Source organism: Ips typographus, linkage group LG9 (genome assembly GCF_016097725.1).
Source record: "Ips typographus isolate SLU linkage group LG9, UJ_Ityp_2.0, whole genome shotgun sequence".
NCBI lineage: Eukaryota > Metazoa > Arthropoda > Insecta > Coleoptera > Curculionidae > Ips > Ips typographus.
This window is the reverse complement of record NC_138430.1, coordinates 1,569,326-1,586,597: the sequence shown is the minus strand read 5'-3', so window position 1 is coordinate 1,586,597 and position 17,272 is coordinate 1,569,326. Positions and strand designations below refer to the sequence as shown.

Genomic DNA, 17,272 nt, shown 5'->3' with positions numbered 1-17,272 from the left:
TTTTATGCTCAACACCACTGGAATAAGGAGCTCAAGACGGTTAATTTGAGTGGTTCAACCTCCCTGATCTCGCAAAAATAACCGAGTTACAGGGTGCCCAAATTTCAAACCACAATTTGAACTGATTTTGGTGCATCAAACCGGTTTATGCTAAATAACTCAGAAACGGTGAAAGTGACGAAAAATTTGCAGGGGATCAAAAATGTTCTTAATTAACTCCTTAACTCAGCACTATACGTTTTCAAGACCGTTTTTGCTTCCAGTATACAGGGTGTGTATAAAAATTATGGTAATTAACTGTTTTTGGTCACCCTGTACGCAATTCTTTTGATAGAATTTTTTGCTTAATACCCCTGGAAAAAGGAGCTCAAAACGGTTAATTTGAGTGGTTCAACCTCCTTGAACTCCCGAAAATAACCGAGTTACAGGGTGGTCAAATTTCAAACCACAATTTCAACTCATTTTGTTGCATCAAACCGGTTTATGGTAAATAACTCAGAAACGGTGAAAGTGACGAAAAATTTGCAAGGGATCAAAAATGTTCCTAATTAACTCCTTAACTCAGCACTGTACGTTTGCAGGACCGTTTTTGCTTGCACTATACAGGGTGTGCATAAAAATTATGGTGATTGACTGTTTTTGGTCACCCTGTACACAATTTTTTAGATAGAATTTTTTGCTCAATCCCACTGGAAAAAGGAGCTCAAAACGGTTAATTTGAGTGGTTCAACCTCCCTGAACTCCCGAAAATAACCGAGTTACAGAGTGCTCAAATTTCAAACCACAATTTCAACTGATTTTGTTGCATCAAACTGGTTTATGCTAAATAGCTCAGAAACGGTGAAAGTGACAAAAAATTTGCAAGGGATCAAAAATGTTCCTAATTACCTCCTTAACTCAGCACTGTACGTTTTCAGGACCATTTTTGCTTCCAGTATACAGGGTGTGCATGAAAAGTATGGTGATTGGCGCATACTGGCGGGCTTTTGGGATAATGTACTTTTTCAATACCATTTTCTTGTATTTAAAGTGAGTAATGAATGAAATAAAAAATAATCATTGGATATCCCCCATTCCAAATCTAACTTATATGTCTACTATATAGTTTTTAATTGTGTTTTTTTTACACTAGGTGTCTCTGTTTCTCAGTCGACTACCAAAGGCAATGCCATATCGATTTCGGTAAGTAAACTTTGATACAAAAACATGTTAGTTACCATAACCCTCTAATCAGGAATTTAAAGAGCTATTCAACGCTAAAAAGTAGAATTTGACAACTGTCAATATAACCAAGTTACTAAAATAATACTAAAATAATACTGATTTCTAATGCAATAGCGCCCTAATTGTTGCTATATACTATAACACTCTAACTGGGGAATTACAGACGACACTAAGACACTTTTTCATTTTATGGTTACGTCACAACTGTCAAAATAGACACCACTAAACTTTTAAATCCATTTTGACCTTTGTCTTTATCAGAAAGTGTTTTACTGGTCCACATTCAAGATGGGCAAACTTTGACAGTTGTGACGTATTCACTGGAGTTATTTGACGTTTATATGACAGCTGTCACGTGTAACTAAGACGATTTAATATCGACACCTACGTCACAACTGTCAAAAGATTCGTGGTAAAGTCAGTTCAGTTTGTCAGTACAATTCAGTCTTAAACTTACCACTTTATAGCTCTATTGCGTACATAGTTTGACATTTATGAGGTACGTGACAGTTATCACGTGACACTAAGACACTTGCCATCTTAGGGTTATGTCACAACTGTCAAAATAGGCACCACTAAACTTTTAAATCCATTTTGACTTTTGTCTTTATCAGAAAAGATATTTACAAGTCCACATTCAAGAGAAGCAAACTTTGACAGATGTGAAGAGCCTTAAAACTCGAGTTTTTAGACTAAAAACAGCTTTAAAGCACTGAAAACGATCTAGGTTTATAAGAAATGCTCCAATTTTTAGCACCGATGAGTTTAGAAGTCAATTTAATACTAAAGAAGCTTGAAATGACATTTTCAAGACTATGGACAGTGTACAAACTGTGTTTTCAGGCCTGATAACTCAACAACTTTGTGAATATCCTGAAGAGTCTTAAAACTCGAGTTTTTAGACTAAAAACAGGCTTAAAGCACTGAAAACGATCTAGGTTTATAAGAAGTGATCCAATTTTTAGCACCGATGAGTTTAGAAGCCAATTTAATACTAAAGAAGCTTGAAATTACATTTTCAAGACTATGGACAGTGTACAAACTGGACTTTCAGGCCTGATAACTCGAGAACTTTGTGAATATCCTGAAGAGCCTTAAAACTCGACTTTTTAGACTAAAAACAGTCTTAAAGCATTGAAAACGATCTAGGTTTATAAGAAGTGATCCAATTTTTAGCACAGATGACTGGGGAAGTCAATTTAATACTGAAGAAGCTTGTAATGACATTTTCAAGACTATGGACAGTGTACAAACTGGGTTTTCGGGCCTGATAACTCGAGAACTTTGTGAATATCCTGAAGAGCCTTAAAACTCGAGTTTTTGGACTAAAAACAGCCTTAAAGCACTAAAAACGATCTAGGTTTTTAAAAAATGATCCAATTTCTAGCACCGATGAGTTTAGAAGTCAATTTAATACTGCATAAGCTTGAAATGACATTTTCAAGACTATAGACAGTGTACAAACTGGGTTTTCAGGCCTGATAACTCAAATACTTTGTGAATGCTCCATTTTTAACACTGATGTGTCTAGAAGCTTGAAATGGCAACCTTAAGCTTATGGAAAATGTAAAAATAGTTTTTTAAGTCTGCTATGTCAAAAGCTTGCTAAAGATAGTCTTGAAACTCGATTTTCCTAGCTGAAAGCAGTTTTAAAGCCCTAAAAACAGTCCAGAGTTCTAAGAAAATGAGAAAGAAACTAAAAAAACTCGAAAAGTCAGTCTTCAAGTAAATTTTCATGAATCCAATACCAATATCCTGTATTTAAGACTATTATCAAAATATTGAAACATGTTTTCAAATTACGAAAACTTCAAATTCAAATTTTAAGCTTCTGATGTCACTTTTCATAAGTTTAAAGTCACTTTTTAGTGTCTAAGTCAATTTTCCATACTAAACTTTTTCAACTGATCTGAATAACAAACAGTCGGAACTGAGTTGTGTGTTATATTCAAAAACAAACAGATTACAGCGACGTGAAGTAGTCACGAATTTGTATTTACCCTTTGAAGGTTTTAACAGGGTTGCCAACTGTTTAAACCCTCGATTTAGGGACAGATCTATACCCAGAAGGCAACATAACCTCTCTAAATCTGTATCAATTAAAAAATAAACAAGTTTTTGACTGGTTAACCAAATTTTGCCATATCTCAGCCCCAAGATGAGTTGGAGAGCACATTTTTAGTGCAACTTATAGCATTTTTCATGCTCTTTCATCTGACTTACTTCAATTACTGTTACCCTGAGGATGGCACAATCACTCAAAACTTTTAATGAACTAATCCTGAGAAAAAAGCTAATTTTTGTCTGGTTAACTGGGATTTTTAATATCTCAGGACTATGAGGAGTTACAGGGTTCATGTTTAGTGCAATTTGTATATTTACCCCGAGAATGACTGGTCAAAACGTGTATCAAAGACAAAAAAACACAATTTTAGCTTTATTTTCCAATAAATCAGCACCATGAAGAGCTACAGGATTTTTAGTGCAATTTACAGCATTTCCATCATTTTATGCACAGTTCCGTTTAATCTTAAATAACTAGCTTGTTTGGGACACTTGGTATATACTTTTATACGTCAATTTGTAGCCAATGAAATGAGCTTTCCAAAGATATGGCAACATGGGCTGGTATGCTGAAGCGTTTGTCCGCTAGAGAGCGTCACAGTTGCTCAATTTTTTCTTCAACATTTTCCTGCGCTAGTTTACTAATCTGAAATAATTCGCTTAATTGGTCCACACGGTATATACTTGTATAAGTCAATGGATAGCCAATAAAATGGGCTTTCCAAAGATATGACAACATGGGTTGGTAGATTGGAAGTTTTGTCATAATTTCCCAAGGTATTTTTTAGGGATAGAAAAGTGTTCTACAGGTAGTGTCATCTGTCAAAGTCACGTGAGTATAGTCTATTGTCTGCGTTTGTTCTGTTAAGTAGTTTCTAGTGATGGGTAAATTGCCAGTAAAGTAAATATTTTACTTTGTCAGGGAAATTTTACCTGTAAATTACCAGTAAATTACAAATAATGTGTTTATGGAAGTTCAAATTTTGACACCGCTTTTGTCCCTGACTGTACTAAATTTTGTAATGTTTTTTCTGGTGATTAAATAGGAAATTTAATAAGGATTCCAAAAATTTGCTTAAAACAGCCATTTTCTCACTCCAAGTGGGATTTACAGGCGATTTTGTCACTTACTGTTCATTGAAACCGTCTTCCTGACAGTTTATACTTTGACACCACTTTTGTCCAAGACTTTACCTGATTTTGTAGTGTTTTTTTATGTCATTAGATAGGAAATTTAATAAGGATTCCAAAAATGTGCTTAAAACATCCATTTTCTCACTCCAAGTGGGATTTACAGGCGATTTTGTCACTTACTGTTCATTGAAACCGTCTTCCTGACAGTTTATACTTTGACACCACTTTTGTCCAAGACTTTACCTGATTTTGTAGTGTTTTTTTATGTCATTAGATAGGAAATTTAATAAGGATTCCAAAAATGTGCTTAAAACATCCATTTTCTCACTCCAAGTGGGTTTTACAGGCGATTTGGTCCCTGACTGTTCTTTCAAACCGTCTTCCTGACAGTTTATACTTTGACACCACTTTTCTCCAAGACTTTACCTGATTTTGTAGTGTTTTTCATGTCATTAGATAGGAAATTTAATAAGGATTCCAAAAATGTGCTTAAAACAGCCATTTTCTCACTCCAAGTGGGTTTTACAGGCGATTTGGTCCCTGACTGTTCTTTCAAACCGTCTTCCTGACAGTTTATACTTTGACAACACTTTTCTCCAAGACTTTACCTGATTTTGTAGTGTGATTTATGTCATTAGATAGGAAATTTAATAAGGATTCCAAAAATCTGCTTGAAACAGTCATTTTCTTACTCCAAGTGGGTTTTACAGGCGATTTGGTCCCTGACTGTTCTTTCAAACCGTCTTCCTGACAGTTTATACTTTGACACCACTTTTCTCCAAGACTTTACCTGATTTTGTAGTGTTATTTATGTCATTAGATAGGAAATTTAATGAGGATTCCAAAAATGTGCTTAAAAACATGATTCGGTTACTCCAAGTGGGTTTTACGAGCGATTTGGTCCCTAACTGTTCTTTCAAACCGTCTTCCTGACAGTTTATACTTTGGCACCACTTTTCTCCAAGACTTTACCTGATTTTGTAGTGTTATTTATGTCATTAGATAGGAAATTTAATAAGGATTCCAAAAATGTGCTTAAAACAGCCATTTTCTCACTCCAAGTGGGTTTTACAGGCGATTTGGTCCCTGACTGTTCTTTCAAACCGTCTTCCTGACAGTTTATACTTTGACAACACTTTTCTCCAAGACTTTACCTGATTTTGTAGTGTGATTTATGTCATTAGATAGGAAATTTAATAAGGATTCCAAAAATCTGCTTGAAACAGTCATTTTCTTACTCCAAGTGGGTTTTACAGGCGATTTGGTCCCTGACTGTTCTTTCAAACCGTCTTCCTGACAGTTTATACTTTGACACCACTTTTCTCCAAGACTTTACCTGATTTTGTAGTGTTTTTTTATGTCATTAGATAGGAAATTTAATGAGGATTCCAAAAATGTGCTTAAAAACATGATTCGGTTACTCCAAGTGGGTTTTACGAGCGATTTGGTCCCTAACTGTTCTTTCAAACCGTCTTCCTGACAGTTTATACTTTGGCACCACTTTTCTCCAAGACTTTACCTGATTTTGTAGTGTTTTTTTATGTCATTAGATAGGAAATTTAATAAGGATTCCAAAAATGTACTTAAAACAGCCATTTTCTCACTCCAAATAGGTTTTACAGTCGATTTTGTCCCTGACTGTTCTTTCAAACCGTCTTCCTGACAGTTTCTAATTTGACACCACTTTTCTTCAAGACTTTACCTGATTTTGTAGTGTTTTTCATGTCATTAGATAGGAAATTTAATAAGGATTCCAAAAATGTGCTTAAAACAGCCATTTTCTCACTCCAAGTGGGTTTTACAGGCGATTTGGTCCCTGACTGTTCTTTCAAACCGTCTTCCTGACAGTTTATACTTTGACAACACTTTTCTCCAAGACTTTACCTGATTTTGTAGTGTGATTTATGTCATTAGATAGGAAATTTAATAAGGATTCCAAAAATCTGCTTGAAACAGTCATTTTCTTACTCCAAGTGGGTTTTACAGGCGATTTGGTCCCTGACTGTTCTTTCAAACCGTCTTCCTGACAGTTTATACTTTGACACCACTTTTCTCCAAGACTTTACCTGATTTTGTAGTGTTATTTATGTCATTAGATAGGAAATTTAATGAGGATTCCAAAAATGTGCTTAAAAACATGATTCGGTTACTCCAAGTGGGTTTTACGAGCGATTTGGTCCCTAACTGTTCTTTCAAACCGTCTTCCTGACAGTTTATACTTTGGCACCACTTTTCTCCAAGACTTTACCTGATTTTGTAGTGTTTTTTTATGTCATTAGATAGGAAATTTAATAAGGATTCCAAAAATGTACTTAAAACAGCCATTTTCTCACTCCAAATAGGTTTTACAGTCGATTTTGTCCCTGACTGTTCTTTCAAACCGTCTTCCTGACAGTTTCTAATTTGACACCACTTTTCTTCAAGACTTTACCTGATTTTGTAGTGTTTTTCATGTCATTAGATAGGTTATTTAATAAGGATTCCAAAAATGTGCTTAAAACAGCCATTTTCTCACTCCAAGTGGGTTTTACAGGCGATTTGGTCCCTGACTGTTCTTTCAAACCGTCTTCCTGACAGTTTATACTTTGACAACACTTTTCTCCAAGACTTTACCTGATTTTGTAGTGTGATTTATGTCATTAGATAGGAAATTTAATAAGGATTCCAAAAATCTGCTTGAAACAGTCATTTTCTTACTCCAAGTGGGTTTTACGAGCGATTTGGTCCCTAACTGTTCTTTCAAACCGTCTTCCTGACAGTTTATACTTTGGCACCACTTTTCTCCAAGACTTTACCTGATTTTGTAGTGTTATTTATGTCATTAGATAGGAAATTTAATAAGGATTCCAAAAATGTGCTTAAAACAGCCATTTTCTCACTCCAAGTGGGTTTTACAGGCGATTTGGTCCCTGACTGTTCTTTCAAACCGTCTTCCTGACAGTTTATACTTTGACAACACTTTTCTCCAAGACTTTACCTGATTTTGTAGTGTGATTTATGTCATTAGATAGGAAATTTAATAAGGATTCCAAAAATCTGCTTGAAACAGTCATTTTCTTACTCCAAGTGGGTTTTACAGGCGATTTGGTCCCTGACTGTTCTTTCAAACCGTCTTCCTGACAGTTTATACTTTGACAACACTTTTCTCCAAGACTTTACCTGATTTTGTAGTGTGATTTATGTCATTAGATAGGAAATTTAATAAGGATTCCAAAAATCTGCTTGAAACAGTCATTTTCTCACTCCAAGTGGGTTTTACAGGCGATTTGGTCCCTGACTGTTCTTTCAAACCGTCTTCCTGACAGTTTATACTTTGACAACACTTTTCTCCAAGACTTTACCTGATTTTGTAGTGTGATTTATGTCATTAGATAGGAAATTTAATAAGGATTCCAAAAATCTGCTTGAAACAGTAATTTTCTTACTCCAAGTGGGTTTTACAGGCGATTTGGTCCCTGACTGTTCTTTCAAACCGTCTTCCTGACAGTTTATACTTTGACACCACTTTTCTCCAAGACTTTACCTGATTTTGTAGTGTGATTTATGTCATTAGATAGGAAATTTAATAAGGATTCCAAAAATCTGCTTGAAACAGTAATTTTCTTACTCCAAGTGGGTTTTACAGGCGATTTGGTCCCTGACTGTTCTTTCAAACCGTCTTCCTGACAGTTTATACTTTGACACCACTTTTCTCCAAGACTTTACCTGATTTTGTAGTGTTATTTATGTCATTAGATAGGAAATTTAATGAGGATTCCAAAAATGTGCTTAAAAACATGATTCGGTTACTCCAAGTGGGTTTTACGAGCGATTTGGTCCCTAACTGTTCTTTCAAACCGTCTTCCTGACAGTTTATACTTTGGCACCACTTTTCTCCAAGACTTTACCTGATTTTGTAGTGTTATTTATGTCATTAGATAGGAAATTTAATAAGGATTCCAAAAATGTGCTTAAAACAGCCATTTTCTCACTCCAAGTGGGTTTTACAGGCGATTTGGTCCCTGACTGTTCTTTCAAACCGTCTTCCTGACAGTTTATACTTTGACAACACTTTTCTCCAAGACTTTACCTGATTTTGTAGTGTGATTTATGTCATTAGATAGGAAATTTAATAAGGATTCCAAAAATCTGCTTGAAACAGTCATTTTCTTACTCCAAGTGGGTTTTACAGGCGATTTGGTCCCTGACTGTTCTTTCAAACCGTCTTCCTGACAGTTTATACTTTGACAACACTTTTCTCCAAGACTTTACCTGATTTTGTAGTGTGATTTATGTCATTAGATAGGAAATTTAATAAGGATTCCAAAAATCTGCTTGAAACAGTCATTTTCTTACTCCAAGTGGGTTTTACAGGCGATTTGGTCCCTGACTGTTCTTTCAAACCGTCTTCCTGACAGTTTCTAATTTGACACCACTTTTCTTCAAGACTTTACCTGATTTTGTAGTGTTATTTATGTCATTAGATAGGAAATTTAATAAGGATTCCAAAAATCTGCTTGAAACAGTCATTTTCTCACTCCAAGTGGGTTTTACAGGCGATTTGGTCCCTGACTGTTCTTTCAAACCGTCTTCCTGACAGTTTATACTTTGACAACACTTTTCTCCAAGACTTTACCTGATTTTGTAGTGTGATTTATGTCATTAGATAGGAAATTTAATAAGGATTCCAAAAATCTGCTTGAAACAGTAATTTTCTTACTCCAAGTGGGTTTTACAGGCGATTTGGTCCCTGACTGTTCTTTCAAACCGTCTTCCTGACAGTTTATACTTTGACACCACTTTTCTCCAAGACTTTACCTGATTTTGTAGTGTGATTTATGTCATTAGATAGGAAATTTAATAAGGATTCCAAAAATCTGCTTGAAACAGTAATTTTCTTACTCCAAGTGGGTTTTACAGGCGATTTGGTCCCTGACTGTTCTTTCAAACCGTCTTCCTGACAGTTTATACTTTGACACCACTTTTCTCCAAGACTTTACCTGATTTTGTAGTGTGATTTATGTCATTAGATAGGAAATTTAATGAGGATTCCAAAAATGTGCTTAAAAACATGATTCGGTTACTCCAAGTGGGTTTTACGAGCGATTTGGTCCCTAACTGTTCTTTCAAACCGTCTTCCTGACAGTTTATACTTTGGCACCACTTTTCTCCAAGACTTTACCTGATTTTGTAGTGTTATTTATGTCATTAGATAGGAAATTTAATAAGGATTCCAAAAATGTGCTTAAAACAGCCATTTTCTCACTCCAAGTGGGTTTTACAGGCGATTTGGTCCCTGACTGTTCTTTCAAACCGTCTTCCTGACAGTTTATACTTTGACAACACTTTTCTCCAAGACTTTACCTGATTTTGTAGTGTGATTTATGTCATTAGATAGGAAATTTAATAAGGATTCCAAAAATCTGCTTGAAACAGTAATTTTCTTACTCCAAGTGGGTTTTACAGGCGATTTGGTCCCTGACTGTTCTTTCAAACCGTCTTCCTGACAGTTTATACTTTGGCACCACTTTTCTCCAAGACTTTACCTGATTTTGTAGTGTTTTTTTATGTCATTAGATAGGAAATTTAATGAGGATTCCAAAAATGTGCTTAAAAACATGATTCGGTTACTCCAAGTGGGTTTTACGAGCGATTTGGTCCCTAACTGTTCTTTCAAACCGTCTTCCTGACAGTTTATACTTTGGCACCACTTTTCTCCAAGACTTTACCTGATTTTGTAGTGTTTTTTTATGTCATTAGATAGGAAATTTAATAAGGATTCCAAAAATGTACTTAAAACAGCCATTTTCTCACTCCAAATAGGTTTTACAGTCGATTTTGTCCCTGACTGTTCTTTCAAACCGTCTTCCTGACAGTTTCTAATTTGACACCACTTTTCTTCAAGACTTTACCTGATTTTGTAGTGTTTTTCATGTCATTAGATAGGTTATTTAATAAGGATTCCAAAAATGTGCTTAAAACAGCCATTTTCTCACTCCAAGTGGGTTTTACAGGCGATTTGGTCCCTGACTGTTCTTTCAAACCGTCTTCCTGACAGTTTATACTTTGACAACACTTTTCTCCAAGACTTTACCTGATTTTGTAGTGTGATTTATGTCATTAGATAGGAAATTTAATAAGGATTCCAAAAATCTGCTTGAAACAGTAATTTTCTTACTCCAAGTGGGTTTTACAGGCGATTTGGTCCCTGACTGTTCTTTCAAACCGTCTTCCTGACAGTTTCTAATTTGACACCACTTTTCTTCAAGACTTTACCTGATTTTGTAGTGTTATTTATGTCATTAGATAGGAAATTTAATAAGGATTCCAAAAATGTGCTTAAAACAGCCATTTTCTCACTCCAAGTGGGTTTTACAGGCGATTTGGTCCCTGACTGTTCTTTCAAACCGTCTTCCTGACAGTTTATACTTTGACAACACTTTTCTCCAAGACTTTACCTGATTTTGTAGTGTGATTTATGTCATTAGATAGGAAATTTAATAAGGATTCCAAAAATCTGCTTGAAACAGTAATTTTCTTACTCCAAGTGGGTTTTACAGGCGATTTGGTCCCTGACTGTTCTTTCAAACCGTCTTCCTGACAGTTTATACTTTGACACCACTTTTCTCCAAGACTTTACCTGATTTTGTAGTGTTATTTATGTCATTAGATAGGAAATTTAATGAGGATTCCAAAAATGTGCTTAAAAACATGATTCGGTTACTCCAAGTGGGTTTTACGAGCGATTTGGTCCCTAACTGTTCTTTCAAACCGTCTTCCTGACAGTTTATACTTTGGCACCACTTTTCTCCAAGACTTTACCTGATTTTGTAGTGTTTTTTTATGTCATTAGATAGGAAATTTAATAAGGATTCCAAAAATGTACTTAAAACAGCCATTTTCTCACTCCAAATAGGTTTTACAGTCGATTTTGTCCCTGACTGTTCTTTCAAACCGTCTTCCTGACAGTTTCTAATTTGACACCACTTTTCTTCAAGACTTTACCTGATTTTGTAGTGTTTTTCATGTCATTAGATAGGAAATTTAATAAGGATTCCAAAAATGTGCTTAAAACAGCCATTTTCCCACTCCAAGTGGGATTTACAGGCGATTTTGTCACTGACTGTTTATTGAAACCGTCTTCCTGACAGTTTATACTTTGACACTACTTTTGTCCAAGACTTCACCTGATTTTGTAGTGTTTTTCATGTCATTAGATAGGAAATTTAATAAGGATTCCAAAAATGTACTTAAAACAGCCATTTTCTCACTCCAAGTGGGTTTTACAGGCGATTTGGTCCCTGACTGTTCTTTCAAACCGTCTTCCTGACAGTTTATACTTTGACACCACTTTTCTCCAAGACTTTACCTGATTTTGTAGTGTTATTTATGTCATTAGATAGGAAATTTAATGAGGATTCCAAAAATGTGCTTAAAACATCCATTTTCTCACTCCAAGTGGGTTTTACAGGCGATTTGGTCCCTGACTGTTCTTTCAAACCGTCTTCCTGACAGTTTATACTTTGACACCACTTTTCTCCAAGACTTTACCTGATTTTGTAGTGTTTTTCATGTCATTAGATAGGAAATTTAATAAGGATTCCAAAAATGTGCTTAAAACAGCCATTTTCTCACTCCAAGTGGGTTTTACAGGCGATTTGGTCCCTGACTGTTCTTTCAAACCGTCTTCCTGACAGTTTATACTTTGACAACACTTTTCTCCAAGACTTTACCTGATTTTGTAGTGTGATTTATGTCATTAGATAGGAAATTTAATAAGGATTCCAAAAATCTGCTTGAAACAGTCATTTTCTTACTCCAAGTGGGTTTTACAGGCGATTTGGTCCCTGACTGTTTTTTCAAACCGTCTTCCTGACAGTTTATACTTTGACACCACTTTTCTCCAAGACTTTACCAGATTTTGTAGTGTTATTTATGTCATTAGATAGGAAATTTAATGAGGATTCCAAAAATGTGCTTAAAAACATGATTCGGTTACTCCAAGTGGGTTTTACGAACGATTTGGTCCCTAACTGTTCATTGAAACCGTCTTCCTGACAGTTTATACTTTGACACTACTTTTGTCCAAGACTTCACCTGATTTTGTAGTGTTTTTCATGTCCTTAGATAGGAAATTTAATAAGGATTCCAAAAATGTGCTTAAAAACATGATTCGATTACAGAAAGTGGGTTTTACAGGCGATTTTGTCCTTGACTGTCCTTAACAGTTTCAAATTACAATTTCACTGATTTGTAAATTTGTTGCACCAAACAGTTTTTCATAAATAATTCAAAAACGGTGAAAGTTACAGAAAAATTGCATGAGACCAAAAATGTTCCTAATCAACTCCTTAACCCAACACTGTAAATTTGCAGGACCGTTCTTGCTTGCAGTATATAGGGTGTGTATGAAAAGTATGATGATTGACTGTTTTTGGTCACCCTGTACGCAATTTTTCAGATAGATATTTTTTTGCTCAATACCACTGAAAAGGGGAGAACAAGGCGGTTAATTTGAGTGGTTCAACCTCCATGAACTCCCAAATACAACCGAATTACAGGGTGTTCAAATTTCAAGTTGCAACTTCACCTGATTTGAAAATTTGTCGCATTACACTAGTTTTTTGAAATAAGCAGTTTCGAAAAATTCGAAAGTTAGCAAAAATGTTTGAAAAGAACTGCTAAACTCATCCCTGGAAGTTTCTGCAAAGAATAGTAACATCACGTGGCTAGCTTTCAAGTGACGTGTCGCTGTTATACATTTTTTTGTAGTCAACCCTGTACTTTACGGTGTTTTACGGTCTTATAATTTTAATAGTTGGCAACACTGGCTTTTAAAAGCTTAATCATTTAGCTGCGAATCGCGTTAGCAGACGTTAATGGCAAAATCCATTGTCTGAGAAATACACGCCATGGCAGAAAGGTATATAGAAGCGGAATTCATGGATTTTTCCCGTTTTACCTGTCGTGATGTATCAAATAAATTGGCTTTACGGCACGCAAACCGGAATCGATCCGGTAAAACTGTCTTTCCACTCTAGACCGATCGATTCGGTTACGTAAGTGTTTTCGTTTAGAAATGGGATTAGTTGGGAGTTAAATAGAAGAGAGTTTGTGTAGCTATTTACCTCTATTTACCTCAAAGTAGTGAGGGACGTAAATTTGGAAAAGTAAAATTGAGTGTGACAGGAAAATTTACCAATTTTACCAGTAAATTCCAATTTGACTAATACATTTATGAGTATAATCAAAATTTACTTGAAAAATAGCATTTTTCTGTCATAAAAGGTCATAATTCTGAATCACTACAGTTTTTGTGCACCCCCTGTATAGTAGCCGCACTGACGGACTGCAAAACTTCCGGGAATTAGTTTAGCAGTTCTTTACAAACATTTTTGCGCTCTTTCAAATTTTTTGTAACTTTCACCGTTTTTTGGTTTATTACAAAAAACTAGTGAAATGCAACAAATTTTCAAATTAGCTGAAGTTGTGATTTGAAATTTGAACACCCTGTAACTCGGTTATTTTTGGGAGTTCAGGGTGGTTCAACCACTTAAAATAACCGTTTTGAGCTCCTCTTTTCAGTGGTGTTGAGCAAAAAAATCTATCTGAAAAATTGTGTACAGAGTGACCAAAAACAGTCAATCACCATAATTTTCATGCACACCCTGTGTACGGGAAACTAAAACGGTCCTGCAAACTTACGGTGCTGAGTTAAGAAGTTGATTAGGAACATTTTTGATCCCTTGCAAATTGTTCGTAACTTTCACCGTTTTTCAGTTATTTAGGAAAAACTGGGTTAATGCAACAAAATCAGTTGAAGTTGTGATTTGAAATTTGAACACCCTGTAACTCGGTTATTTTAGGGAGTTCAGGGTGGTTCAAGCACTTAAAAGAACCGTTTTGAATTCCTCTTTTCAGTGGTGTTGAGCAAAAAAATCTATCTGAAAAATTGCGTACAGAGTGACCAAAAACAGTCAATTATCATAATTTTCATGTACACCCTGTATACTGCAAAACAAAACGGTCCTGCAAATTTACGGTGTTAGATTAAGGAATTGATTAGGAACATTTTTGGTCTATTGCAATTTTTCTGTATCTTTCACCGTTTTTGAGTTATTTATGAAAAACTCTTTGGTGTAACAAATCAGTGAAAATGTAATTTGAAACTTGAATAGTGTTAAGGGCAGTCAGGGACAAAATCGCTTGTAAAACCCACTTTGAGTAACCGAATCATGTTTTTAAGCACATTTTTGGAATCCTCATTAAATTTCCTATCTAATGACATAAAAAAACTCTACAAAATCAAGTAAAGTCTTGGAGAAAAATGGTGTCAAAGTATAAACTGTCAGAAAGACGTTTTGAAAAGACAGTTAGGGACCAAATCGCCTGTAAAACCCACTTCGAGTGAGAAAATGACTCTTTTAAGCACATTTTTGGAATCCTCATTAAATTTCCCATCCAATCACCAAAAAAAAACATTACAAAATTTGGTACAGTCAGGGAGAAAAGTTGTGTCAAAATTTAAACTTCCATCAGAAACGCAGTATTTGTAATTTACTGGTAATTTACCGGTAAAAACTCATCACTACTTTAAAGTATGCCTCAGTTACTTTCAAGTTTATACAGGGTGTTTCAGAATACGTATCACAAACTTACAGGACAAGTAAGAAATGCAAAAATGACAGCTGTCATAACTGTCAAAACCCGTTCGACAGTGACTTGAAACTATAAAATTGCAAATAGTTGCTAATTTAAGGAAATACACTGAAAGTTGTGTTTAAAGGTTCATAAAGGCAAATTTGACAGTTGGGACGTTATGAAACGCTTTAATACTTTGCTTGCGTCACGTGACAGCTGTCATAACTGTCAAAACCCACTCCCAGTGGCCTGAAAGTGTAAAATGCCAAATAGATTTGTTTTTTTGGGAAATTCCACTGTAAATTGTGTTTACAGCCACATGGAGCCAAATTTGACAGTTCAGACGTTAAGGAACACTGTAGTTTGTTTGTTACGTCACGTGACAGCTGTCATAACTGTCAAAACCTACTCACCAATGACCTGAAAGTATAAAATGTCAAATAGATTTGATTTTTTTGGAAATTCCACTGTAAATTGTGTTTACAGCCTTATGGAGCCAAATTTGACAGTTCAGACGTTAAGGAACACTGTAGTTTGTTTGTTACGTCACGTGACAGCTGTCATAACTGTCAAAACCCACTCACCAGTGACCTGAAAGTATAAAATGCCAAATAGATTGTTTTTTTTGGAGAAATTCCACTGTAAATTGTGTTTACAGCCTTATGGAGCCAAATTTGACAGTTGGGACGTTAAGGAACACTGTAGTATGTTTGTTACGTCACGTGACAGCTGTCATAACTGTCAAAACCTACTCACCAATGACCTGAAAGTATAAAATGTCAAATAGATTTGATTTTTTTGGAAATTCCACTGTAAAATGTGTTTACAGCCTTATGGAGCCAAATTTGACAGTTCAGACGTTAAGGAACACTGTAGTTTGTTTGTTACGTCACGTGACAGCTGTCATAACTGTCAAAACCCACTCACCAGTGACCTGAAAGTATAAAATGCCAAATAGATTGTTTTTTTTGGAGAAATTCCACTGTAAATTGTGTTTACTGCCTTCTGGAGCCAAATTTGACAGTTGGGACGTTAAGGAACATTGTATAATGTTTCTTACGTCACGTGACAGCTGTCATAACTGTCAAAACCCAATCACCAGTGACCTGAAAGTATGAAATTCCAAATAGATTTGTGTTTTTTGGCAAATTCCACTGTAAATTGTGTTTACAGCCTCATGGACTCAAATTTGACAGTTGGGACGTTAAGGAACACTGTAATATGTTTGTTACGTCACGTGACAGCTGTCATAACTGTCAGAACTGACTCACCAGTGACCTAAAGGTAGAAAATGTCAAATAGACTTGATTTTTTGGAAAATTCCTCTGTAAATTGTGTTTACAGCCTCATGGACTCAAATTTGACAGTTGGGACGTTAAGGAACATTGTATAATGTTTCTTACGTCACGTGACAGCTGTCATAATTGTCAAAACCCACTCACCAGTGACCTGAAAGTATAAAATGCCAAATAGATTGTTTTTTTTGGGAAATTCCACTGTAAATTGTGTTTACTGCCTTATGGAGCCAAATTTGACAGTTGGGACGTTAAGAAACATTGTATAATGTTGTATAATGTTTCTTATGATTCAAATTTGACAGTTGAGACGTTGTTTGCGTGACGTGACAGCTATCATAATTGCCAAATAATAATTTCTCAGATTAGGCAACACTGGTTCAGTGTCCCTTTGAGTAATTATAACCAAAAAATGTCTTGTCACTTCCTAATACAGGGAAACGTCCATGGATGGGGTTAGGGTGGATCCAAAATGGTCGCGAACAGCCTATACCTATACCGTTTTCGCAAATTTTTTGCGACCATCATTTAAAATGCCACCATATTTCGTCCCACACAGGAAACCGAAGGGAACCAGAACAAGAAATTATCAACCAAAAAAAAAAAAAAAAAATACAACACGTTTCGGAATGTTTGCGCATTTTTCCCGTCATCACTGCTTTAAGTGCTAAACTGAGTGATATCTATAGACTTCGCTCTCGAATCGTTGTTTAGTTGTTTTGAAAATCGTAGAAAGTAAAAACGTGTCGTGGGAATTTCGCGGATAATTTCAAACTTTTACCGCCCGCATTGATTACGTTTACTCCGGTCGCCGTAGTCGCGGGAGGTAAAGTGGGTTTTAGTGCCCGGTGAGTAGTGCATTTTCAGTGATCGCCCTGTATAAATTGGATTGCTATTGGATTAATTATTAACACTGGTAAGTAAGTTTACATTGT

The 17,272-nt window shown here is 35.5% G+C and overlaps 1 protein-coding gene across 2 annotated transcripts in view; it reads left to right on the top strand.

The window, feature by feature from the left end:
• The window catches only part of LOC145733478 (uncharacterized), a 242,926-nt gene that overhangs the window by 20,946 nt on the left and 204,708 nt on the right, over positions 1-17,272 (top strand). The window contains exon 3 of one of the 2 annotated variants that reach the window (XM_081986324.1): positions 1,133-1,182. In XM_081986324.1, the coding sequence (XP_081842450.1) occupies positions 1,133-1,182 (50 nt within the window). Of the gene's footprint in view, positions 1-1,132; positions 1,183-16,960; positions 17,254-17,272 lie in introns of those variants that run through there. The other variant, XM_081986323.1, reaches the window with a different exon arrangement.